We start from the raw sequence: 26,627 nt of genomic DNA, 5'->3' as shown, positions 1-26,627 counted from the left end.
GTCTGACTGTGTGGCTGACTCTGATGCCCTTGGTGCAGACTTGCTAGTGTCTGACCATCTTATTCCTTTTTCCCTTGGGAGACGTCTTTCGCTCTGTCTCTCTTCCTCCTTTTCCTCGCGCTCCTCCCTGTCTGTGCCCAACTAGTGCCACTTCTTGTGTCTTCTTTGTTCCTACTTATTTCCAGTCTATCCAGGGATAGTTCTCTATTCCCACTACTTCAGGAGACATCCTCAGTGTCGTACAGTTGAGTGCTCTCCAGGCGCTCATCTTCCCCCTCCGTTTGGGGTATTTGTTCTAGCCCCATTTCATCATATATACTATCGATTGTTTCTCCGATACTTCTGGTGTCGAATTCACCTTCGATATTCGCCCTAGACGTGCCTGGTACTGAATCGTGCACAGGAAAGAATTCTTCTATATCTTCTCAATCTACTACAGGATCAGGTTTTTTAACCTCTCTCCCCAGATATTCAAGATCGCGTGCTCTCTGCCCTTGCTTACATTCTACATCGTCATCGAATTCTCTGCGCTTACTCACCTCTTCTCTGACCCCATCTTCTTCCTTTTTCTTTTCATTTCTTCGTTCATCTGCCCTTTGGATTTCCTCATCTGTTTGTCTCTTTATTCTTTTTTCTGGTATTCTTTGCTCTTCCTCTGACTTTTGGTGCTTCTGTCTGTCTTGATCATTGGCTGCTCTCTGTTTGCAAACAAGCTGTTTTTCTTGCTCTTCGTGATATAGCTGTTCTCGCATTTGTCTATCCTTTTTCCTTATTCTCTCTCTCTCAATTCCTTCTCATTCTCCTTTCTCTGTATATTTCTAATCTCTCTTTTTGTTTTGCATCATCAAGGCCTTTACCATCGAGTTTCAATAAAATTTGCCCTCCCATCCATTCGTTCTTTGCGAACTCTATCTCATCAGTTCTATCTTCGTTTCCCTTCCATCTTTTCCCTTCTCTCTCTTTATCGCGAACTGTACTTGTCTGTGTCTGGTCCCTTCTTTCATCCTCGCGTCTCTCCTTGTCACTTGGGACTGTTGAGGCGATATCCTTATCCTTTTCTCTCCCTTGATTTTCATCACTACTTTGCGTAGGTGACTCATATGTCGGGTTACTATACCCTGTAGCTGCCTTAAGTTCTCTCAGAGGGTATAGCCCCTCATATTTGTTCTCTTCAACCTTCGTTTTGGATGGGGCAGGTGGCGCAGTAGGCGTCTCACTCCCCTCTGTGCATACATTAAGTATCCAATCTGTTGATGGCTCCTCTTCCTTTCCCTGTTCATACATTTTACAAAGTTCTAGACCAGCAAGGCGTTTGTCTAACTTTTTACCCGTGTATGTGGCATGCAAATATGTCGCCATGTGTTGCAAGACAGCTTTAGGTAAGGACCCCTTTGTGGCCATGGCATACACATTTTGTGGGCGGTTCCTTTTACCCACTTTGTACTGTATTTTTTCAGTTTAGGGGCATGTTTCGGCATCTGCTTGCATAGTTGTGCTAATGGAGTTATGTCTTCCATGCTTAGATCTATTCCTTTTCTCCTTATACAACACTTGTCAACGCTTCACGTGACTTAAACAACTGCCAACAATATTAGCGAGCACCAAACACTGCAAGCTCCAATCCAGATTTTTTCACCAAATTTTATATCTTCTATTTAATTCAAGAAACATCAATTTGCATGCAATATTACCTCAGCTATTCAATCATGTAAAATTGAAATCAGTTTTCTCAAGGAAAATTTTTTGACTTGTGATGTCACAACAAACAACATGTAAAACAGACGTTTAACAGACTAGACAAACACCAGCTGGTCACAGGCATCTCTGCCTCTAATCATTACCCCTTCATGGAGCTTAAACGTACCCCTTTCACAGCGTCTTTAATCGACGTGGTAGTCTATTTGTTCCCCCTTATGTGGGACTCTGGATACACGTTTCTTCTAGCCGCTTATATTAAAAGCGTAGGAATAAGGCGAATCCTCTTACTTCTCGGGTGTCCCCCCCGGTAACCTCTCTCTTCTCGGATGTCCTCCCCGGGAACCTCTCCTTTGTTTATTTATCCTCAAGTCATTATCCCCTTATATACATACATTCTTCTCTACTTCTAGCTATGTTTTGTTTTCCCACCTCCCTCCTTTACCTTTTGCCTTTACTTGTTCTAAAGCATGCACTTTTGCCAAAACATTCAGTTTCTTTCACTCACCGTTCGCATTGTTCCTCTCTGGACCCTCGGGATCACCGCCTTTGTTACCGCCTTCTTCGGCTTTTCGGCCGCTCAGCTGCCCGTAGGAATGGGGAAGGGGATGCGTGGGGAAACATGGGTTCCTTCAGACCCTGGTCTGCAGACTTCTTTTACACTGCCACTGTCTATGGGGAGCTTCACGGTCTACTCAGCCGAATGGCAAAGGACTCGTGATATTGCCGAAGACCTAGAGTTACTTTATGTCGACGGTCAACAGGTGTCTTATTCTCATCAATAATCGTTAGTCGATAACCATCAATCGCTGCTACCAAGTGTACTCCAGAGACCCCCGGCTGGCCCATAGAGCCGAGGTTCGCTCAGAAGTACTTTAAGATGAGATTGCTGCACCCTTGAGATGGATGGGGGTGCAGATTCATTACTCCAACACTAATCAACAAGGACAACTCAATGGTTTGGCAAAAGGAGTCAGTTTAATGACAAGTACAAAAAACGGGGAGACACGGATATCAGCAGTGATGCGATCGTCCTTCTCGATTCAACTCCAACGAATTTCAAGTTGTAACATTTATACTCAAAACTCATCATAATTGACGTGTAACACTCAAAAGTTAACATGCAATTCTGTTGGTTAGGAAAAGGTAACTTTACTATAGGTACTATATCTGTACATGGTAACAGAGTTCGGGGATTGGGTAAACACTGTCAGGTGGGCATCTAAGCCCTTCCTTCAAACATGACTACTGTAGACGTCACTAAAAGTATGACGTCTCATTGGTTCTACTAACTATAGGACCCTAGATTATTTGGTCCATTGTGATTGGGTTGGCACCAACCCCATGCATAATTTTCTACTTTGCTTAGCAGCACGCAGAATGGTCGGCCAGGTGCAAGGTGCCCCTTAGTTGCTCGGCCTTCCTCCAGCCCTTGTTACAATTGATCATAACTTTAATAGCCATGTGTCAATTAGTACATTGTGGTTGGCCTCGAAACTGCATCTTCTGTCTGGAAAAGTTCTGATATCTCTGCTTGGTCAGGTGCCAAGCGTAGGTGTGAACCCCCGCATCTTCTTGCTCGGCTGGTCACGTGCTTCCCACACCGTGAATTTGTCTAGTTTCTCTCAATTTGTGTATTTGATTCTTATGTAGCCCGCCACCTACCTATGTCTTCTTATCTCGACCTTTCAAAGGCAGGATATTTTGTTCTTAGTTTCAATTAAATGTAGCTACTGTTCATAGCTTCTATTGGTATGACCTTGTCTTCCCTAGCACGAGTTGCATCTGCCGAGTTTCGATTCAGCCGTCACCCCTCATGTTACTAGAATATGAATCTTCTTGCGTTTGGCCTTTAGTAACCTGGGTTGGTTCTGCAAAGTAGAAATAAGCTTATAATGAAGTGCTTTGTTTGAGGTAGGTTAGGTATAATGGTGCTTGCCGCACTACTCTTCCACCAAGCATAGCAAGCCACACTGTTTCCTTAGCTTTCTTGCAGTTCCAAGCATATTTACAGGTGTAAACTAGTTGAATGTCTTCATCTTGCTTACAGCTTGAACTTCTTTGTATTTCAACATCGTTCTCCCCTTTGAGGTTCAAGATATCACTATCCATGGCGTTTCGTCTCTGTGTGTCATTCTTTGGTTGATATTTCTTCTATCTGTGAGTCTGTCCGGGTCCTCGTGACATTACCAATCGTCTTTCTTTACGGCCTTTTTGGTTTCTTCCGGGACAGTACTTGGGCAATATTCATTTCATTTCATTTGCTGGTGAGGTTTCCTCAATGGATAACTTACTGTCCATGGTTTTCTGGGTACCGGTACTTCAATAGGTGTTGCTCTTCTAATAGGCACTGGGCAGAGCCACACTGCGGCTCTCTGCTGTTTTTTTTGCTCATCATACGTCACATAAGGCCGTACCGTCACCCGTGAGCAGAGCATGTCGGATGCACCGGCACCGTTGATAACTATGGGGATGAAATGGGAATAGGGAAGAATATTTTCTGGCGCCCAGGAATGGGCAATTACCGGGTCCGGCAAGGCCGTAATGACCTAGTAATTGCCCATTCCTGGGCGGCGGAAAAAATAAAACACTGGTGGCAGCCTCGTAATGAAGCCCAATATATATATTGTACAGTTAGTCTACTATGAAAGTCTAGCTTATTATGTAATGTGGTTTGCTTCCAAGGCACTGCTATAATTATTTAAGCACATGAAATGTAAAGCAAAACTTAATAAATATCTATATCACTTAAACCTGGGAAGATGTGCACAGTTGCTTAAATTGTCTGCATCCCAATTTCACCATTTAACTAAAGTGTGTGATCCTGGGCAATCCATTTAATCACATTGTGCCTCATTATGACTGTGCTGGTCCGGTAACAACAGTGCCGAAAAGCCTACCAGTACCGTTGTTACCGGACCGGCACAGTATGACACTGCGGGTGGGTGCCGTTCCGCCCGCCAGGGTCAGACCTGCCGGGCGAGACAGCACCCGCTCGCAGAGATCTCACGGGAGCACCGGCACCGTTGTTAATGGTGCCGGTGCTCCTGTGTGCCCATTCCCATGGAGTCCTATGGGGACTAACAGAATTACTAGCGCCTGACTTTCCGGCCACCAGGGTTGTAAAATGCTGGTGTTATCGGGAAATCAGATGGCAGTGATTTTTTTCGGGTCTGGCGGCAACCCGCCGGTATCACTAGCAGGGTTACCGCCATACCTGTAATGAGGCCCACAATGTCTTATCTGAAGCTCTGTACGTTATTCAAATTCACTTCAAAGTTTATGTTAATATATCATGCTATTATAATAAAAAAGCCTGATGACTATAGAGTTGCTCCATATTTAACAATAGTGCATTTAGGTAATGTGCACGACAAACTTATTTGCCACTTGGCTTACTTATGGCAACTTATTCTAAAGTCACTTCCATGGCGCTTCCATGTATCAAAGACTAATAAAGCGCCTTGCAATGTCCTATTCTGGGAAGTCACTTCTGTTGGTGCAATCCATATGCAAATTAGTAGGTTTCCATATATTTTGCCCCAGAGAGCCTGGACAGAGCTCTAATAGATGGGTTTCCTGCATCTGCAATGATCCTGCAGTTTTATGTGTAGAAATGCCTTCTGCCACTAACGTTACCAAAAAACTGCATCGGGGCAGAGGTGGGCGGTTTGGGCATGTGAATGAGACCATTACACGCACTGCATTTCATGGCTCACCTTACCCCCACCCCCACTCTTGCAATGCTAAATACACCCATGACCCCAAATGTGATTGTCCAAATGTGACCCCTCACTAGGTTCAGCCCGCAGCCCAGCCCTCCAGCAAACATACATGCAGCTGAGCTCAGCTCTGCATTATGGAATGAGACAGTGCCAGCCTGGCTAGGTACCTCAGCCAGGCTCGCGCTGTCCCATTACATGATCAATGAATGCGGCAGCCACAATGCGGCCCCACGGCCCTCCCACAAAAAGATGGGGGGGACAAAAAGGAATGCCAAAAAAGTTGGGGGGACTTGTCCCTCCATCCCCCTATAATTACTCCCATGGTAGTGAATAGACTGCAGGTGGTGCCGCCATCATATAGAATCTGGATATTCGATGTTGCAACTTTAGGAAGCCAGGACCCATGACAAGAAGGGCTGAAAGTGTGGCACAGCAGAGAAAACAGCTGAAGATTGAGGAAGGATTGAGAAGACTACCTGACTTGATATCAAAGGGTTGGGGCAGCCAAGAACTGGTTATCTATCTTTGAAGATACAGAGAATGTGAGAAGTGAGACGAGCCCCTGTTTAGGTGCGAAGAAAAGACACCACGAGTGCCAAGTTTTATTCATTTAATACTATTAAATGCAAAAAAGGAGCTAAAACACGGTCTCCTGTCACATGCGTTAGATGGAAATAAAAACTGGGAAAGCAGCACCAAGACTTGAATATAAGATTGTGCTCGTACTCCCTTCTATTCTCAGGAGCAGTGAGCAAGGCCAAGTTCAAAGACAATTCAAATGGCAGAAGGCATGAGTAATGATAGATGTTGGACTAATTGTGTGGAAAGGCATGGTCAAGTCCGCCCACTGACACCTGGGGTACCAGCTTGCGTGATGCTAGCAAGTCAAATGTCCAGAAGGGTACAAGCATGCCAACCAATTTTAGAGGGCTGTATGACAGAGACCCTGAGTGCCAATGATGTATTGTGTGTCTAATAAATGTTAAAGATGACTTGCACTTGGGTGGGCATAAGTTGTCCACCTGACTGTAGAGATCCAATTACAATCCAATCACTTATAGAAAGTATACCTAGATGTTCCCCTTAGTCCAATCACAATCCCAAGTAGGTTTTCTTAGTTTGCCACATAGTATGACATCACGAATGACGATTTTGTTATATAAGTATGTTTTTTTATGAAATGCTTCGCGATTGTGCTGTGGGACGTCCGTTGATGTCTGTTGTACTCCCTGTTTTAGACGGTTGAGATTAAAACAGAGTCTTTTTACCAACTTCCTGAGTCGGTCTTATTATTTGGTGCAAGAGTTATTCTGCATCCCCCTCCATCGAACGATGTGCTGCTTCATTTAAAAGGACCATAAAGGGTTCAGTGTTTTGTGGTATCTATTTATATTGTATTGTTTTTTTATTTAATGTTTTGTTTATATGTTCAATGTTTGCCTAGCTCCTTGATACTGGTTTGTCAGTGGGAAGTTTACGCTTAACAAAGAAATGTTACTTCTACTAGTATGTATTGACTAAGCTACATGCCTGGCTTTGATATCATACTGTTTGTATGGCAATTCTTAATTTAGGGATCTTTCCTCAGTCCCCTGATATTATTTTCCTAATGGCCTAGCAAGGATCGAATAGCAGCTCTTCCAGAGGATGTTATGTGTTCTCTTATTCATAAAAGTACTTTATACATTAACATATTTTAATTTTGTTTATGTGTTTCATGTAGATAGTTGGACTGACTTTGTCTCGGAGCCTGGATGACCTTGCTGTTGCTTACCTGGCCACAGTACAAGCCATTGCAGTAAGTCTAATCTATACATTCATAATTGTATTTAATAATGTGATAATTATGATTGTAATTATGTTTCTAATATGTATTTTGTTTCTTTTCCCTTTAAAGTACCCTGCATTCATCTTTATTACAGATGTTAAATAACTGTGTATGAATGATTTTTAAACCATTTTGCTCTTCACCAGATGGTTGATGACAGCTTTAAAACATGCAGTTAGATACAGAAATACAAATTACAATAAATACAAAAATGATTTAAAGCAATAAAAAGGCAGAGATATTCCAAATAAATGGAAGGCTGTGGCGGGTCAATGGTTCTTGAGCCATGCCAAGTGGATATTTGCTTCAATGTACAAAGTCGCCAGGTTTCACTTAGTAAGTAGGCCATTGGCTAACTTTGCTGACTCCTCTGCGCTAGTCGACCACCTCACACACGCCATCAAACAAGTTATTAATGAATTAGCCCCCCTGAAAATGAAAGAAACCAAATCTGAAGCCATCAAAAACACCTGGTTTCCTGAAGAAATCATTAGTACCAGACAATCCAAAAGGGCCTTGGAAAGACCCTGTTGGAAGAACTTCAATGCAAACACTCTCTCTGCTTACAAAAAATCCATACAGGAATTTAAAGCACTAATCACCACCGCCAAAGCCACTCACTACAACAAAAGAATCATAAATGCTCAGTCTAATGTTGGAGAATTGTTTAAAGTCCTGGAAGAATTTCAAGACCGTCCTACGCCCTCAAACAACCTTATTAAGAACTCAGGATGGTGTTAAGATATTCATTATGGGTTTTTACCCAAAATCACTGCTCACAAGGAAAAGATCAAAAACTCTCTCAATAATATGGACCCCTTGTTATCTGCCCGTACTGCTAAGTCACCTACTAACTCCCCAGAGAAAATCCTGCAGTTCTCATTCTCTCATTACACAGAGAAACACGTTCTTAAGGTGATACAAGATTTAAAAGCTACATCTTGTCCAGAAGACTACTGTCCTACCATCATGTTTAAAGAATCATCTGATCTTCTTGTCCCATGGCTTACCAAGTTGATTAATCTATCATTGATGAGGGCACGGAACCAGATGTCCTAAAATCTGCTTGATAACCCTGCTGCTAAAAAAAGAAAATCTAGATCCCACCAATAAAGACAACTACAGATCCATCACAAATGTACCTTTCATACTGAAGATTCTCAACAAGTTAGCATATAATCAACTTCAAGCGCATGTTGAAGAGCACAACATATTAGGCACTCGTCACTCAGATTACAGGGCTCGTCATGGCACAGAGACAGCCATGCTTGACCTAAAGTCGACCCTAGCAAGCATATCAGACAAAAATCAAGTCGCCTTACTGATGCTGTTAGACCTCTCCACAGCCTTCGATCTTGTTGATCACACTTTGCTAGTGACAAGGCTCGGAGATGTCGCAAACTGTTCCACACTTGCATCTAAATGGATAGCCTATTTTTTGGGTTTACGTATGATGAGGGTTTGTGTAGACAACAACCATTCTACCCCCATCTCCCAAACATGTGGTGTTCCGCAAGGCTTGTGCCTGTCACTGCTGCCCTTTAACTTGTATATTTGGCCACTACTGGATCTTCTGAACAGCCTGAGTGTCCAATATACGAACAATGCAGACGACACTCAGGTTGTTATTCAGCTCAGCAGCCAATACAAGAATGATGCCGAAACTCTTAATAACAGATATAAAGCCATCCAGAATTCGATAGCCTGTAACTCCTTCGCTCTTAACAGCAATAAAACAGAGTTTATAATAGTCTCCGCCAAGAACACCTGAAATAAGCCAACACCAGACTACTCCAATTTCCTGATAGCTGACAATGTCATAGCTGTCCTAAGGAAAGTGAAAACATTAGGTGTTATCCTAGATGATGAACTCTCTATGAAGCCTCATGTTTCCAATTTCCGGTCGAGCTGTGGGCTCATTAATAAATGGATACAGTATATCTGACCTTTCATAACAACCAAAAACTGTGCTCTCTTGTCCACAGCACTAATTAACTCCAGGCTGGACTACTGTAACAGCCTGCTGACCGGCACTACCTCCTCAAACATACAGGCACTCCAAGTCACACAGAACAACGCTGTGCGCACCATCTTTAAGCAATCACGCTGCACCCACATCTCCATCTTCAGAAAAAAGCTACATTGGCTTCCCATTAAACAAAGTACAACACACAAGACACTAACATTGGCGCACAAATGTGTGTCTCTATGAAGCCCCACATATCTATCAGGGCATATTAAGATCAGGCCAAACAGCAGAAACCTTCGCTCCACCACTGCCACGGTACGCGTTCAACCAATACCAAGATTCAAACTGGCTAGGTTCGGAGGCACTAGCTTTGACTCTCAGCCCCCATGTTCTGGAATCTACTCCCGGCCGCCATACGCCAAATACAGTACTACTCTCTTTTTTAAAAGGCCATAAAAACTCATCCCTTCAATGTCAACTAAGGAATCCTCTCTATTTTCTTCTCCTCTGGCCTGCTTCTCATGTTATGTCAAGTATGTCTTGTCTCTTGTTTCTATGTGCGCTCTGAGGACTGCGAGCATATGGCTAGTTACAAAAATGTCAATAAATAAAGTATGTCAAGTGGTGGTTAGCAATGAGGAAACAGTGAATCCCATACGGGTGCAAACGGGGCACCTCACAATCCGTCTGTCTCTTCCTGCTGGTTTCATTTTTTAGGAAGGGTCGTGTATGAGGAGAGAAGGTTGAGACTTGCTATGCCTTGATGCAGAAACAAATGAAGGTAGGAAGTGTTTGAAGCAGTCCGCCGGTAGTCCCAAAGCACTAGACCACCATGGACCAGAAAGGGCAAATGTCCTCAGACTCATTTGCAGGGTCCTTGATCATACAACCCTATAAATGGACTTTGGACTCCCTCCTACTTCATCGGCAGATCTCCCCAGTAGCACGCCCGCACGGAGAAAGTGGGTGAAGGAGACGTAAAGACATACTTTTAAACCTTTTCTTGCACATACACACCCACTACACACCCAGGAAGGGTAAGCAAGCAAGCGGATTGGATAGGGCTAGTTGACCTACCTCAGTAAAGGAGAGATTTATAAAGAGGGGACAGGAAACGGGAAGTGTGGGTGAATCGTAAGGTCAAAGGAGGAGGTGGATGGCATGCAAGAGACCAGCAGGAGGAAGAAAGGAGGGGCGGATTGTGGAGAAGAGTTTTGGAGCAGGTGAGGCATTGGCTTAACAGTGTTAGTGGTTCTGAAGTGTGAGCGTACTTGTTTGTGAGACGCGCATATAGAGAGGTCTAGTACGTATCATTCATTTGGGGGATTTTAGGTATTTGTTATATTATGCTAACTGTATTTCATAATACAACCCTAAGGCTTAATAGTTGTCCCGCATGTTTACCAGTAATTGAAATTCCACTTTACAATCTTCAGAATGTTTAACTTTGTATAGGGGCATTTCACAGCAACGTTTCTATGAAAAACTTTGACTTACCCTGGACCTAAACTGGGAGAGGGCTATTTCATTCACCAAGAAGTTATTATGAGTAAGTCCAAGTTACTCCTGACTTGTCAGTGTAAGGTGTGAATGCGAGAAGACTGGCTCTGAGTGAAAGGAGGGTGACTGAATAGTAGAGTGGGAGGAGTGGTAGTAGTGGGAGGAGAAAAGGTAATATCGGTTAGAGAAGGAGTGGTAGTAGTGGAGGAGTGGTAATAGTAGGAGGAAGGAGTGGTAAAAATAGTTGGCGGAGGAACAGTGGTTGGATTAGAGGAGAAGTAGAGTGGAAGGGGGAGTATTAGTCGGAGGAGTGGTAGTATTGGTAGAAGGGAGGAGGTGTAGCAAGGGTGGCATAGTGCAGCTGGAGGGAGGACCAGTTAACATCAAAGAGTGGGGAGTGAAACATCGGAGGGATAGAAATTTGACGGGTAGGAGACAGAGAAGGAGCAGGAAGAGTAGAAGGGAGAGGTCACTTTGGACATGAGTGAAACCAGGCGAATCATACTGAGTATCTGTAAATCACAATTCATAACTTTCCCATTGGAACACTAACATCTGTTTAGAGTAGAGAAAGTCTGGAAGTCCCTGGGGGGGTTTAAGAACTTGTATTTAGGGTGAACCTAGGGAGAAATTAGGGGTCAATAGTCTCTAACACTAATCGCTGGTCTACAGACGCCTGGGATGAGGTGCGTGTGAAGGCGAGGCAGAAAGGGACGACCATGTGCCCCACAAAAATTTTCATTAAATCCCTTGACCAGTCCTCGAGACTCAGAATGTTTTCTGTGCCATCTGCATAGTTACACAGTGAAGTGGTGTTCTGGCTCCCTAGTGAACCCTTGCACCCTACAGTTTATAAGATGCTGTCTTGTATTCCCCTACTGTTGAGCTGGCAGAGGCAGGTGATCAAGGCATCCTTAGTACCAGGGATAGTTCCAGCTTCCCTAATAAGGGCAATTATCACACCACTACTGACAACCCTGGGGCAGACACCACTGACTTGGTGAATTCATGTGTAATCTGTGGAAATGTGCTGTGTACCTTCAACTACAGCTGTCTATGGAGAAGCACAATGTCCTAGACACAGCACAGGTTGGATTGTATCAACGATGTCGAAAAGAGCTCCGACGTCACTGTTTCCCTGATTACATAGATGTTGCTGCAGCATTCAACACCATTGATCAGGTGTCTAGTCAAAGGATCGAAAAAAAAGGGTTGACAGGACAAAGGATCGACACCAAAGGGTCGACAGGACAAAGGACCGAATTTCTTTTTTTAATTATATATATTTTTTTAGGTTTTCGTTTTGGAAAAAAAAGTGATTTTTAGCAAAAAAAGCAGGTTGGGGAGGGACCCCCCAAAAAATAAAATAAAATGTGAAAAAATAAAATAAAATATTAGATCCTTTGTACTGTCGACCCTTTGGTGTCGATCCTTTGACCTGTCGACCCATTTACTGTCGATCCTTTGACTGGCAACCCATTGATCATGCTGTCCTAAATAGCCAACTTTGTTCGATTTGCCTATGGGGCCATGTCGTTGTCTGGATCGGCTCCTTTCTCATCAACAGTGAACATCCTGTTGCACTGCCCCCTTTTACAATCTAATTTTACTGCTGATGTTCCTGAGGGTTGTGCCTCCTTCCCATTTATTTTGAGCATGTGTATGTTACTTCTGCTGTACCTCATTGCCATCAGCATAATTGCTGTCAGCATAACATTCCATAAGTTTGGTGATTCTACTCAGCTTCTGTTTAATCAGAAACCATTTTCCAGAACATCAAAAGGCAATTTTTCACAGTGCTGCATTGTCATGGACTTATGGAAGACCCTTAAACTGATTCTGGTTGTGGTTGTTGGATCTGAAGGCTGGTCATCTGAAATAAGTCCTCGATGTTTGTCCAGCATCTGTCTATATGGATAACCATTTTGCAGTCTGTATTGGTTCATCTCCATGTTTGAAGTCACAAATTGCAACTGTACAGAGATAGGTTTCTTCTTTCATAAATTGCAGATCATTATTTGTCCATTACCCTTCTTTTCGCCTTTCTGCTCAGGTGACTGTGGCCCCTGTATGATTGTGTTTTTGGTATTTTAAGGTTGTCTTCTGTTACTGATTCTGTCTTGACCCTAGAAATGATTCTCATTAATTCATCAGAAAAAGGAGATGGAAGGAATGAACATGGCTAACGATAGGTAGAAAGGTATTTAAGTCTAGGCTCTCTATTATGCATTTGATTCAAGCTGCTAATGTTACCAACTAATAACTTCATTTTTTCACCATTCCTGGTCCTGAGTAGAAAGTAAGTCTTCAATGTAAAAACGTAATGCAACAAAAAAATCAGAGGTATTTCTACATTATTTAATCTGCCGTTTGGAATACCAAAAAGAAGTGAATATTGCATGAGCACTGCAATATTGGTATTATTGAGGAAAGGGAAACCTTTCAGGTCTTTGTGGAAAGAAGGGATTATACGATGAGGTTATTGGCTTATGAAATTTGTTAGATATCAGCTGGGATTTGGATGCCCCCATTTGACTAAATGGCATATTACAGCCTTGGGTTAAGACAGCATGTGGCTTCTGAATCACTTGGTTGGTCTTGATCCTATGAGTACTGGCAGTAACATTAGTTAGAAATAGGGGTAGAAAAAGGCTGTTTTGTCGATGATAATGCTATGGCAGTATGCATTTTACATATTATTTATCTTATTTTAGCATTTAAAGCAGGGCACCAAGCCCTCGGGCATCTGGGAGCTATAGTTACAGTGGCATAGATAGGTATAGTTCAAGCGAGTGGGAGAGGCTGATTAGTTAAACAGGTGAGTCTTTCGTTTTTTCAGAACAGTTGGTAGGACGTCTCACTGCGTAGGTGGAGTGGGAGATTGTTCCAAAAGTTAGCCACGACAATGGGGAAGCTTAAGCCACCTGCACCTTTCTGTCTGAATCTGGCGGTGAGTAATCTCTGGCTGTTGGAAGATCTAAGTGGTCTGGCTGGTGAGTATTCCTTAATTCTCTGGACAAGGTAAGTTGGGGCTTTCTTCGCCAGGCACTGGTGTGCAATCATGAGGATTTTGAATTGTAATCTTTCCCGGATGGGAAGCCAGTGGACTGAGCGCCTTAGCTCAGAAATGTGGTCAAATTTGGTGAGGTCCAGGGCCGATCTAAGAGCATTGGTTTGAATGATCAGAAGCCTGTTTAGATTTTTGTCAGCGGTCCCTCAGAATAGGGCACTAGAGTAGTCTAGCTTGACCAGTATTAAGGTGCGGGCAACAGAGAGGCGGTTAGTGGTGGATAAAAAAGGTCTGCTTGCTCGTTTGAGTGTAGTCGTGTAGGCTGTTGCAGAGGCGATGTTGTTGATTGGGTGGGTCATGTTGGGGGAAGCATTTATGTAGATACCCAATGTTTTGACAGATGTGGAGACAGGAATGTTGAAGCCATCTATGGGGGAATGCAATTATGCAAGATCAAGGTTTGAAAGATGGGTTGAGGGGCCAACTAGAAGCACCTCTGTCTTGTCGTTGTTGAGACATAGGCTGTGCTGGGCCATCCAGGTGTGGATAGGCTCGTAGGTGGCATTTATAGAGGTGCAGTCCTGGTTGTAAGAGCCTGTCAGGGGCATGAGTCTTTGAGTGTCATCTAGTAGTTAGTGAAGGAGATGCCATGGGAGTCTATGTGGTTGAACAGAGGTTTTGTGTAAATATTATAGAGGGTGGGGGCGATGCAGGAGCCTTGTGGGATGCTGCATGGCATTGGAGTGGGCGGGGCTGTGGCTTTGCCGACGAAGATTTTTGAAGTTCTGTTTTCAAAGTAGGAGGCAACCCAACTAGCTGCTTCTCGGGGGAAGTGTGCTACTGATGTTAGGTGGTGGCAGAGGGTTTTGTGGTCCACCAGATCAAATTCTGCCGTGAGATCGAGTAGCATCAGGATGGAGAGTTTTCCAGCATCATTGGCATCATTCAATCAATACTTGAGGTCGAGGAGGACCGGCCGTTTCTGTTCCGTGACCACGGCGAAAGCCAGATTGGCGGGGGCTGAGGATGGCATGAGCTTCCAGAAAAGCCTGTATTTGGATGTAGGCGATTTTGTCTAGGATTTTCAGTAGGAATGGGACAGTGGTGATGGGTCGATAGTTGGTGGGTATGGTAGGGTCAAGTGCTGGTTTTATTAGCAAGGGGGTGATCCAGGATTCTTTGAGGCAGGAAGGGACGGTGTTGGACGAGGAGGAGGCATTGACAATGGCAGTGATGAGGGGGGTGAGCGGTGTAAGGCATTGTTTGACCATGGTGGCAGGGAAGTTTTCTTCTTTGCACCATGTTGGCTTGAGGCCTTTCACTCGGTTGGGTAGCTCAGGCTCAGCATGGGGAGAACTGAAAGGGCTGTGAGTGTGCAGAGGCACGTTGGATGGGTATTGCGAAGGGCTAATGGCTAAGTTGGGTGCTTTGTAGTCAATTTTCAATTATAATTTTTCCAGTGACAACGTCTTGAATGTTGCTACACCAAGTGTCATCTTTGGTGATGGTCGAAGGGAGAGTGATGGTGGTTTCAAATTTGCGCAGAATGATAAACAGTTAATGTGAGCTTGAGGCAGCTTCTGATATTCTGCTGTTGTAGGAGGCTACCTTGGTGGTAAGGACAGATTGTTTGTATATGTTGGTTTGTTCTTAGACTAGTGCCTTGTTAGATGCATTTGGGTTCTTCTGCCGTGTAGCTTCGGCAGCTCTTTTTTTTGGTCGTAAGGAGTGGAGGCGTGTTGTGAACCATGTGATTTTATGGCTGGTGTTCTCTTCTTTGCGAAGTTTGAGGGGGGCTAATGACTTCACTGTGTTTGGGATTAAGGAATTGTACTGGTCCACTAAGGATTCAACATTATGGTCTTTCAGTACTTTGGCCGTGAATAGCGGGAGAAGTCGTTCACTTGTGAGGTTGTGTGTGCTTTGTGTGAGAGTGGGGGGTAATCGAGGTGCTTGGTCGGTGTTCTTCTGTGGGATGGGTTGGTCAAAGGAAACAGCGTGGTGGTCTGTCCACGGGTAGGTGACATTGGAGGTATTTGTTGTTTTACAGTTATGGTGAAGTAGCTGATTGAGCGTACGGCCATGGGAATCTGTGGGGTCTATGATCCATTGAGTGCAGCCTAGGATGGATCAGGCTTTGGCCAAGGATGAGGCATGGGTATCTGAGGGGTCGTTATAGCCCTGATTGAAATCTCCCAGGGTTATGAACTGGGTATTAGGCTTAGGGATGATGCTTATGGCTTGGAGAAGGTTCTCTTCGAAGCTGGATGGGGAACATGAGGGTTGGTACTAAAGGTACAGTGATATGGAGTGGTTTAGGAGAGCCAGTGAGTTTAATGGCTAAGGTTTCAAAGAAAGGAAGAGTGGCGATGTATATCTGGCAAAGGGATGGAATCCTTGTATCCTTATGCTACCCCCTGCCTTTGCTGTCTGTTACATCCTAAGGGGACGGCATTGGATAGTGCTGGGCCAGCTGAAGGAAAGAGCCATGTTTTGGTAATGGCCAGGATTTCAATATCGTTGGAGGTTATTAGGTCCTGGATGTCCAATGCATGAGCAGTGACGGATCTGGCATTGATCAGGGTGCATCTCAGGGGAGGAGATGATTGGGGCTTTTTGTTTTCCGTATAGCATTCTTTGGCTGGAGCATTGAGAGATGTTTGTGGCTTAGGGGGAGGGTAGCGTGCTTGGGTGCAGAGGCGCAGGAATGTATTTTGTATGTTGGTGCTGGGGGAGGTGTCTGCGGGTGAGCTTGGGGGCATGAGTGGAAGCACTGGTGTGCTTGGGCACATCAGTGGTGACACTGGTGAGCTTGAATACATGAGTGGGCCCACTGGTGAGCTTAGGCGCATGAGTGGAAACACTGGTGAGCTTGGGCGCATGAGTGGAAGCACTGGTGAGCTTGGGCGCATGAGTGGGGGCACAAATGAGCTTGGGCTCAAGGATGGGGGTGCTGGTGTGTATAGGTGCAGGGCTATTGCCATAAAACCAACTTTGCATGGGTGTGATGGCGTTGTGAGCATTGGGAGTGTCCTGGTTAGTGATGGTTAGTGGGGCGCACCTAGAGAGCGGTGAGTGTTCAGATGTGCTGTGGTAGCTGGTTGTTGAGAAGCTGAAGTTGTAAGGTGCGGGGAGAAATGGGGTCGGTGGGGGTCGGACTGGACCTGGAAGGAGGGAAATATTGTGGCAAGGCATTGCATCGGGAAGACAGTCCGGTATGCTTGCAGGCGAGACAGTTACTGGGGAGGTTGCATATAGGTCGGGTGGGTATGTGGGGTGTGAAGATCGTATCAGCTAAAAGCCTTACAACCATGCATAACATCAATTACAGGGTGATCGCGTGTCGAAAAGAAGTGTCTCTTACCTTCAGTTGTTGATATGGCAGTCGCATCACAATTAGCCTGGTGAGAGCAGGATCTGTTGGTAGGTACTTGATGGGGCAAGTCAATATTTGCGGTGGGTGAGCAGGAAGGCAGAGCATCATGGAAGGTAGAGAGCATGCCATTGCAGTCCATGCAAGTACTGGCGAAGACAGGCAAAACTAGCCTTGAAGCCGAGCCTTGGAGATGGGCCGGCTTCGCCTCCTGGCTAGGTGGCGGTAGATGGTTTGGTGCTTCTATGCACCAATCGAAATTGCAGCTTTGATGCAGACCCTCCTGGGCACTGTAGGAGATTGTGTGCAGCGTTTGACTCCATGGTGGCTATCTTTGTAGGCCTTCTCCACCATACATGATATGGTAGTATCCTTTCGTATAGTCCCGAACCTCCACGGTAGTAGTTTGAAAGTGCACATCCTTGACTATAATGTGACGTATGGTGCCCCCACCTGGGAAACTGGATTTTAGCATTCAGGAAAAAAGAGCATAAAAAAAGTAAGGTAAGAGTACCTCGCCATCGAATACCACAACATGTTAACAGGGAAAAGCTTGTTTCTGAGTTGGTGACAGAGAATACTGTACCAGTGCTGAGAAATGACCATGTGAAACAGTTTGATGCTTATCTGTCCATCATTTCTAAACAGCCCCTCTGTTCTCTTTTGTAAGCACAAGTGAGAGGGACATATTTTCCGGGTCATCCAAGCTATTGTGCCTTTCCTAAAGAAAAGAAAACACAATTGACAGAGAAACTTGAATATTCCTGCTTCTATGTCTACATTACTTTTCTTTCCAACCTAGCAAAGGGATCTGAACATGCTTGTCTATCTTCGCGCGTGTGTGTGTGTGTTGTGTGTGTGTGTGTGTGTGTGTGTTTAATCCTTGTCTGCTTCGCTTCACTTTACTGTTTCTGGACCAATTAATAGTGTTCATGGTGGTTATAAACTATGTCTTTGCGCTGAGACATGGGGCATGGTTACTGAGTGACAGTCATGAGCTATGTCGGATGTAACAGTGTCTCTGCACTACAATGCACAGCATTACAGAGACTTTCTCATAATACAATCCTTGATTCATGTTATGTTCTATGTGAGAATGGGAGCAGGTCTGTGGAATCAAGTGTCACCTCCCCTAAGGAAAGTGAAGCTTATTTTATGTACACAAATTATTTGCCCAAGACTTGCACATCTCTGGATAAATGGCACTATTTAACTCAATGCGATATCATAAAGCAGTTTCCCAAGGAAGGTGAATTGGATCGTGATGAGATTGTGTGACTAAGCAGTGTGCCATAGACTCGAGAATTGAAGATTCTCCAAAAGCAGTGGGTATCCTTATGCGACTGCTATGCAGAGGTCACTAAAAGGTGCTCTGACTCCAAGCCCACAGCTCTGAAAGGTGCCCAGGAGAAACTCCAAGAGCAGCTAAATGAACTTAATGCAGAGTGAGCACATTTGTCCATCCCTAAAAACAGGAACGTTTACAGTAGATTCTACAAGGCGTACCCACATCGAAAGAAATGCCAGGAAATATCCTAGAGTCATATAATCCTGCTATAGTGAATTCTGTACCTAATCAGGCACCAGGTCTGCTTCATATAGCTGCATTTGCTTTGTCGTCTCCTCCAGGTGGGCAGTTTCAACTGCCAGTATAAAGTCAATACACTCATGAAAGATCATTGTGAGACTACATCGAGTCTTCCCTCAAGCTGATGCTCCAGCAAACCCTTTGAGATGGTTTCCTGGGGCAGAAAATAAAATAGAAACTCTGCGGGCATCAAGGAGCTCCACTGATTTATTTATGTTACAGTTTTGCCAATCCTACCTTTACATATTCACTTTATTGGAGTAGATAAGTAATTGGCTATTGCAAGAGCCTCTAGAGTGGATTTAGAAGAGTTTACTGACAGGCTGATCTGCACCATAATAGAGATTATAAGAGCCCTAAAAAGAGAGATTGTATTAAGATACATTAATGCAATCAAAATAAAGGTGACAACGTGGCAGATTAGCTTGAAAGGCTTATGCAGCGTTTTGATCAGTTTTTGGGGTTACCCAATGCAGCGATAATTGCATAACAAGTAGTGTTTTCCACATCAATAATTGGGCTGCAGCACAAGATTGCAGAAGGAATTAAGAAATTATGAATTAGTTGGAAAGGCAAGGATTTGTCTGAGGTCTTATTACCTGTGGAGCATTTTCATCAAATGTCAGAAAGACCGAAAGAAATTACTGAGGCTAGATTATTGGCTTTACAAATCCATCAACTGTAGACATAGCAAGAAATGGTGCAGCACCGAACACTACTCAGCGCCTGTGAATAGGAGTCCCTGTTTATGTACGACGAGGAGCTCAAGATAGACAGATGTCAAATTTGTACAACCATTAGTGTAATTATGGAGTGGAATTTGGACACTGGAACTCAGAATGCCCAAATCAACCATCTCAACAGTCAGTATGACCAACGCAGGTCCCTCCATCTTTTTGATAGACATTTCCACTACCTCCACTACCTACTATGTTTGATAAACAACAGGGGGCCAATAATATTGTCACTCCACTGATTAAACTTGTTCCTTCTGCTCTGTTAGCGAGAAGAATGATTCTTATCTTGTTGATATTGGAGCATCATGCTCAACATTGAGAGCCTCAGAATTTCCTCATATTTCACATTCAGAAAAAGAGGTAAGTGCAGTGGGCATTGAACGTCGGCTAATACCTCATCTGGTTATACACCGTATGACTGTCACTGTTGTTCCTACACCTGAGCATCATGTGTTTGTATTGAGCCCTTCTACACCAGTTAATTTATTATGGTTGTTTCTATTGTGTAAAATGGGTTGCACTATATATTGTTGCCCTGATGGTATTTCTTTTGATATTAAGATGCATAGGGAAATGGGATTTAGGTTGTCTTACACAAGAGTATCCAAATTAGAAAAAGGCTGCAGAATGACACTCCTGTGTCGAAACAAGGATTGTTTTACCGAGTTCCTCCGCAATAGATAGAAACAAAGCTGGACAAATATTGAATGTGGAACTCATTCATCTGAACCCAGGCAAACCTCTTCTGCGTATCCGAGAGTGCACTATTTTGAAAGAAGCAGAAAAGGAAATAAAACCTGACATTATGTCATTGGTTGAAGTTGTAACCTATCTTGCTCTAACTCTGAGGGGTTTCTCTGCCTGAACCAAAATAACTGGTGTCAGCGTCAGAATATCCAAAAGCAAAGGTCTCAGTGTCCAATGTCAGAATCCTAACCCTGTCCCTCACACTCTAAGTTTAAACTAAATAAAAAGGTCTTTCTAGCCCAAAATGAGTGACTCCCATCCCCTGGACAAAACAACAGTTCTAGAATTTTCAGTTTTACGAGTGTTGGGGGAATGTCTCCCTTCTCCAGCTTTCCTCAGGCTTCCTTTAAAGTTAATCAACTCTGTGGGAATGTCTCCCTGGCCCAGCCTTCTTCAGGCTTGTAACACAGTTCAAGCCTGGTGGGGAAATATCTCTGTTGCCCAATTGGCCATTCTCAGGCTTCTCTCTCTGGGTTCCTGACCCTGATCGGCAGACCTGGATCCTTTCAACCAAGCACTGTGATGAAGAAGAGTGGTTTGGATGCTCCTCCAAGCTGTGGTGGGCCTCTGACCCTGGTTGGCAGATCTGATTTCTTCTTACCAGGCTTACATACAGAAGAGTGGCTTTGATGCACTTCCAAGCTGTGGCGAGTCCCTGACCCTGGTTGGCAGACCTGGTGTCCTCATACCAGGCACTGTGATGAAGAAGAGGGGTTTGAATGATTCTCCATGATCTGATGGGTCCTTGACCCTGGCTGGCAGACCTGGCCTCATTCTTTATCAGGTCTCTCAGTCTCAAACACAGACTTGGTTCACTCGCCTGCCAAGCTCTGTGTTCCTCAGTATTACTCTCACAGTTCTCGTTATGGCCTCCAATGTCACATACAGACTCGGTTTACTCCCCTGCCAAGTGCTGCCTTTACAAAGCTCTCAAAACATGGATGTTTACTTAACTGCATGTGCTTCCCCTTGATCCGCCGTCCTTCACTGTCTGCAACACACTACTGATCCTCAAAGTCTGTACTGTATGCTATTGTAAATGTAACTATGAAAGTGTCTGCGCGACCTAGCAAATTCCACGTGGCCACATGTAACTGGTACCTGTAACAGCGCATCAATGCCTCCGGGTTCTTGTGTGCTTTATAAGTGAAAACAAATACAAATAAATAAATAAACATATATCACTCTCACAGTTCCCTCTGTGGTTTCTTGATTTTACACATAGGATTGGTTTTCTTCCCTGACAAGTACTGCCTTCATATCTCTTCCACAACTTTATACTTGGTAGATCCTTTTCTGGTAAGGGTCCCAGACCTTCCCCTTGTTACCATGTGTTGGTAAAGTTCCATTTACTGTGCTTCCCAGGGTTTTCTGCACCCTCTGTGGACCCCCAACCATAGGCTCAGCCACCCAAGAAACTTTAGGTTCTTGGCTGCAGCCATCTGGTTAGTCGGTGGCTTCGAAGTGTCCTTCTTCGCTACGCTGGCGCTCTTGGGCTTTTCTTGTCATGTCTCAGCGGCTCCTTGGCTTCAGACCCACTTTGGCATCTTCCTTCTGTCCAGACCATTTGTTCCTGCAGTGCTGCGCTGCTGGATCTTCCTGCAGCCAGTCTCTCAGTTTTCTCAACGAGTGCGGCGGAGACTTCCTCTACAGTGTCTCTGTGCCTGGGTCTGCTCCTTCTGCCTCTGTCTGTGAGCCTCGGCCCCTCTTGTAGTTCCTTGCTAGTGCGTCTGACATTTGGGTAAGTCCCTTGTCAGTTTTTATGTCCATTCCTAGCAAGGACTGCAGCTGAAAGCTAGACTGCTCAGAATGACCCTGCGGATCTGCGCCTCTACCTCATCCCAGTTGTTTCTTGTTTTGCATCATGATGGTAATCCCTATTTTTCCTCGTCTCAGTCCTTTCTACTTCTGTCCTAATACACAAGTACATGGAATAAGAGGGTAGGGGTGAAGAGAGAGAGGGTGGTGAACGTGAGGTGGGGGTGTTGTTTGAATACCATGTTCTCCCAGAATAGTGATCACTGCTCCCATATGGGTTTTCCCGTCCCATATGATCCACCCACTGAGAACAACTCCCATGGGGACTATTGGGTAGCGGCCCTACTTCCCTGGCCTTATAGGAAGGTTCTTCCCCTATGGAAGCAGTTACAACACCCTGAGATACTCAAAGTCCTTGCAATACTCTCATTTCCCTTTAAAGAAACATGGGCAAGAAACATATTGATTTGTACAAGACTTCCAAGCTGTTGAAGTAGCGGTTCTGCCCACTTTTCCAGTCATTACTAATCCTGGTACTATTGTAACTTGCATTCCAGCTACCTCAACACATTTTACTGTAGTAGATCTGTTTACGCCTTTTCTCTATATCAGTATCATCCTTCGATTTAATATTGATTTGCTATTACTTATAAATCCTTGTAATATTTATGTGCTTGTTGTAGAGGTATGTGGAAGCTCAGACACTCTTTCTCAGATTTTAAAGCGAGTGCTTGACTTAATGGTGTTAAAAGAGGTGGTTGGGTATTTTGATTCAATATGTCGGCAACCTTCTATTGGCATACTGATCATTAGAAGCTTGCAAAGAAAAATCTCTTGATTTACTGATAGTTGATGCCATGTAAGCACATAAAACCTCTAAATTAAAAAACGTCATTTGTGTCAGACCAGCGTCCATTATCTTGGTTCCAATATCTCTGCTGGGGAGAGACTTGTGTCTATAGATCAGAGTAAAGTGATTCTGTAAGTACCCAAACCAAAATGCAAATGAAAGGATTTCTTACAATGACTGGCTACTTCTGTCAATAGATAAGGGGTTATTATAAAAAAACACTTCAGAACCTCACGCTTGATTCAACTCCTGAACTTCTTCCGTGGTCCCCTGAATCTGATGAGCCATGTATTAAAAGCTAGCAAGAATGTTCAAAGGCTCCGACTTTACTTCTACCAAATTACCAAAAAATCTTTCACTGTATACTGTAATGACCATGACGTCTTTGCTCTGGGGGTGTTGACTCAAATGTATTTATCTATATAGCGCTACAAACAGGGCCGCAGGCATGGGAGTGCTAAAAACAGAAACAGAACAAACACATTCAATGAAGGGGCCAAGGAAACATAAGATACTAGGAGAGGTCAACAAAACAGAGCAGTTTTAAGGCTACGCTTGGAGCAATCAAAGGAACGACATGCTCTTAAATCGTGAGGAAGGGCATTGCAGCATTTTGGTGCAGTTTAGCGGAAGGACCCATGAGAAACCATAGTCAATCTAGCTCTGGGCACAGACAGAAGAAAGGAGTCATTAGATCCAAGTACCCTCAAAGCGGGTTGCCAGCAAAGTCTGTTGGATAGATGTGCTGCACTTGTGCCATATAAACACATGTTTGTGATAGAGAGCATTCAAATGTTGATTCTAGAGGCAACCTGAAGTCAGTGCAGGGCTTTCCTGGACTGAGATGTGATCCCTCCTGTGAAGGCCCCCAAATGCCTGCACCAAGTTATTTTGCAACGTCTGTAGTCGGGCAATTTCTCCTTTACTAATGCCATACAGTAGACTTGAACAATAGTCTATATAAGCACCCACTATGGCTCTAGCAATGGTGTCCCGATTATCATGGGCCAAAAAAGGTCTCAAATGCGCTAGTAGTTCAAGATTATCAAGACAGTGAAACAAGACGGCACACCTGTGCCTTCATAATAATCTCCTGATCCAAGATGACACCTGTAAAGACCGGAGAGGGGTGTCTGTACTTCTGCTCTCTATATGGTAGAGGAGAGGCACAGAGGACCTCAGCCAAGATTCTCTATTATTGGTGCGTGGTCGAGCAATCAAGGCCTAGCTTCTCAAGAGGTGATGCAGGCTGGTTCTTGAGTACAGTGTAGTCCCCAAGCCCTCACAAAGGAATGTCTGCACACTGTATTCGTTAAAACACAGTCTTTATATAATAATATTCAAGGTTATGTACACTATCACAGTAACTCACTTTGTGCTCAGAAAATCTACAATGGCAAATATTTACAATTCTAAAGTGGTACTACAATTATTATCAGATCTCATTAAAGTGCATCAACAATACTTTGGTCAAATATGGCACAGATCAAGGAATAAAAGCAACCAACAATAGATATAAGAGGAAAGCAGTTGGTTAGAACAATTGGCAGAATACTGGCCCCATACCACTAGACACAGTTCTGTATGGAGAACCCCCCAACTGGGCAACCTGTAAAATAAAGTTATATCAAAAGCCCAGTTCATATATTGTTCATACAAAACTTTCCAATAGTTCTGCAACCCCAAAGTACCTGGCGTTGTAGCGTTCCTCGTCGGGGAATCGACGGCCCTTCTTGAGTGCCCTCCCTTTAAGGCAGGAGTCACGGGTCATTGAACATCAGACGGAGAACAGGGTGAACTACGGGGGTGAAGTGGCAGCTTTGTTGCTAGCGGTGCTCGTCGCCGGGGAAGCGTAAACGTCCTGCAAGGAAGAGGCGTGCGGGGCACCTCGATGTCGATACTTCTGGGCTGCAAAGAGTAGAACAACGTAGGCCCAGCAAGAGCGTCGAGTCGTCAGCATCTCTGTGGTCTTTGGGTGGAGGGAAACCCAACGGCGGATGCTCCTCAGCGCATCGACGGTCTGGCCTTCTTCAGCGGGATCAAGCGGGCGACGATGCGGGCGAGAGCGTCCTTGAATCAAGAGTTCTTAGGCAAACGGGAGCACAGCGGCTCCGGTCGACGACAGCGGTTGTCGACGGTGGCGGACAACAGTCCGGACGCTTCTCCTTGTGATTCCGCGGCGGTCCCCATCTCGGGTCGGCAGCCTGTCTTGGGTCTGTCTACCAGGGAGCTTTGGCAAAGATCAGCCGGTGCACGACGGTCCCTCGTAGCTCGGGAAGAGGACGCCTTACCAGGTCCTCTCTGAGAAAGTCCTTGGAGATAAAGCAGCTTTCAGATTGATGAAGTAGGGCAACAGCAATTCTTCGCTTCTAGCAGGGCTTCAAGGTCAAGCTTCAGACTCACTCCAGTTACTCTTCAGCTTCTGAACACAAATTCTAGCAGTGAGAGGTCCCGAGATATACTAGTTGAGCTCCCATTCATTCTGCTGGGTCGCACTCAGGCAACCAATCGGTCAGAAGGGCATTCATGCAGGCAGGCAGCCAATCAGGTGCATAGAGCATTCAGGCCATTCACTTCTCTCCAGACACTCACAACAAGTTATGTGTATTGGGACAAGTACCCAGCCATTCAACACTACCAGTTCCGGGCAAGGCTGTCTCAGTCATTGTGTCAAACACAAGGTACTAGACACCCACAACACAGAATGCGTATTTGTCACACACTCCATTCACCCAGGTCCCACCCACAGGCATACCCAAAACATACAGTCATTGGGAAGGCTCCAACCAGTCTGGCCTGGACTTCACAACAACACCATATATTGAACTTCCACCCACCAGTCGGGCAGGGGGAATGGACAGAGTCACGGCTTCCCAGGACTTTGGGAAAACAAGGTAACAGGGAATAGAAAGCAAGAGGCCACAGGGGCCATCTTGTTTCCTATCAGGAATCAACTGATTCCAATGGCAGGGCCTGGGTATCCTAAAATGGAGGATACTCAGAGTACCTGTCAAATTCAGCATGGAGCTGCCACCAGCCCATACCCTGTTCTGTGGGCCAGACACAGGTGCCCAAAAACATACACTGGGGCACAGGGTTGTACCCCCCACCCGTGGGTGCCATTAGGGTATCCCATGGTTCTGTACACCAATCCAAAAGAGAGAGCTGCACCGCCAGGAGTCCCACATGAACTCCTGCACGGAAAACACGACAGAACACACGATAAAAAGCTGTAAAGGACAAGGATATAGAGGCCCTGTCCCTCCGATTCATTTCCAGCATCACAACACCCAGGGACGTAACCCTGGGAAGTGTGGAAATTGTGCAATCAGCCAGTTGAATTTCACAAACTCCGGACCAACTGTTTTTAGTTTGACTACCGTGCCTGTAATCATCAGCTTGGTTTTGGTGTCATTGAAGGCTACAGCATTCTCAGCCATTCAATTCTGGATGAGAGAAAACACTTAATTGATAGTTTCAGTGTCTCCGATCTTATCACCTGAAAGGGGTATGAGACACTGAGTATCATCAATGTAATCGACATAAAGCACCTGATTAGCATCAAGCAAGTCAAATAATGGCAGTGTGAATATGTTATATAATGTGGGGGACAGGCTGGATCCCTAAGCGACTCTGCAAGTCACCAGAACAACATCAGCCGTAAAGACACCAGAGAACACCATAGCTGAGCTATTTGACAGAAATAGCTGAGCTATTTGACAGAAATGATTGGACCCAGTTGGCTGCCGCAGGTGAAAAAGAGACAGGGTGTAACAGCCTAGAGAGCAGCAGTGTATGATCAACTAGGTCTAACGCCGCTCCCACACTGTAAGTTTGCTCGCAATAG

The 26,627-nt window shown here is 44.7% G+C and overlaps 1 protein-coding gene across 2 annotated transcripts in view; it reads left to right on the top strand.

Moving 5' to 3' along the window:
* FGGY (FGGY carbohydrate kinase domain containing) overlaps window positions 1-26,627 on the top strand; it is a 2,730,916-nt gene that overhangs the window by 2,029,272 nt on the left and 675,017 nt on the right. For both annotated transcript variants that reach the window (XM_069642074.1, XM_069642075.1), the window contains exon 12: window positions 7,144-7,218. In XM_069642074.1, the coding sequence (XP_069498175.1) occupies window positions 7,144-7,218 (75 nt within the window). The remainder of the gene's footprint in view (window positions 1-7,143; window positions 7,219-26,627) is intronic.

This window comes from Ambystoma mexicanum, chromosome 1q (genome assembly GCF_040938575.1).
Source record: "Ambystoma mexicanum isolate Mex_15411 chromosome 1q, UKY_AmexF1_1, whole genome shotgun sequence".
In the NCBI taxonomy this organism is placed as follows: domain Eukaryota; kingdom Metazoa; phylum Chordata; class Amphibia; order Caudata; family Ambystomatidae; genus Ambystoma; species Ambystoma mexicanum.
This window is presented reverse-complemented; position numbering and strand designations above follow the sequence as displayed.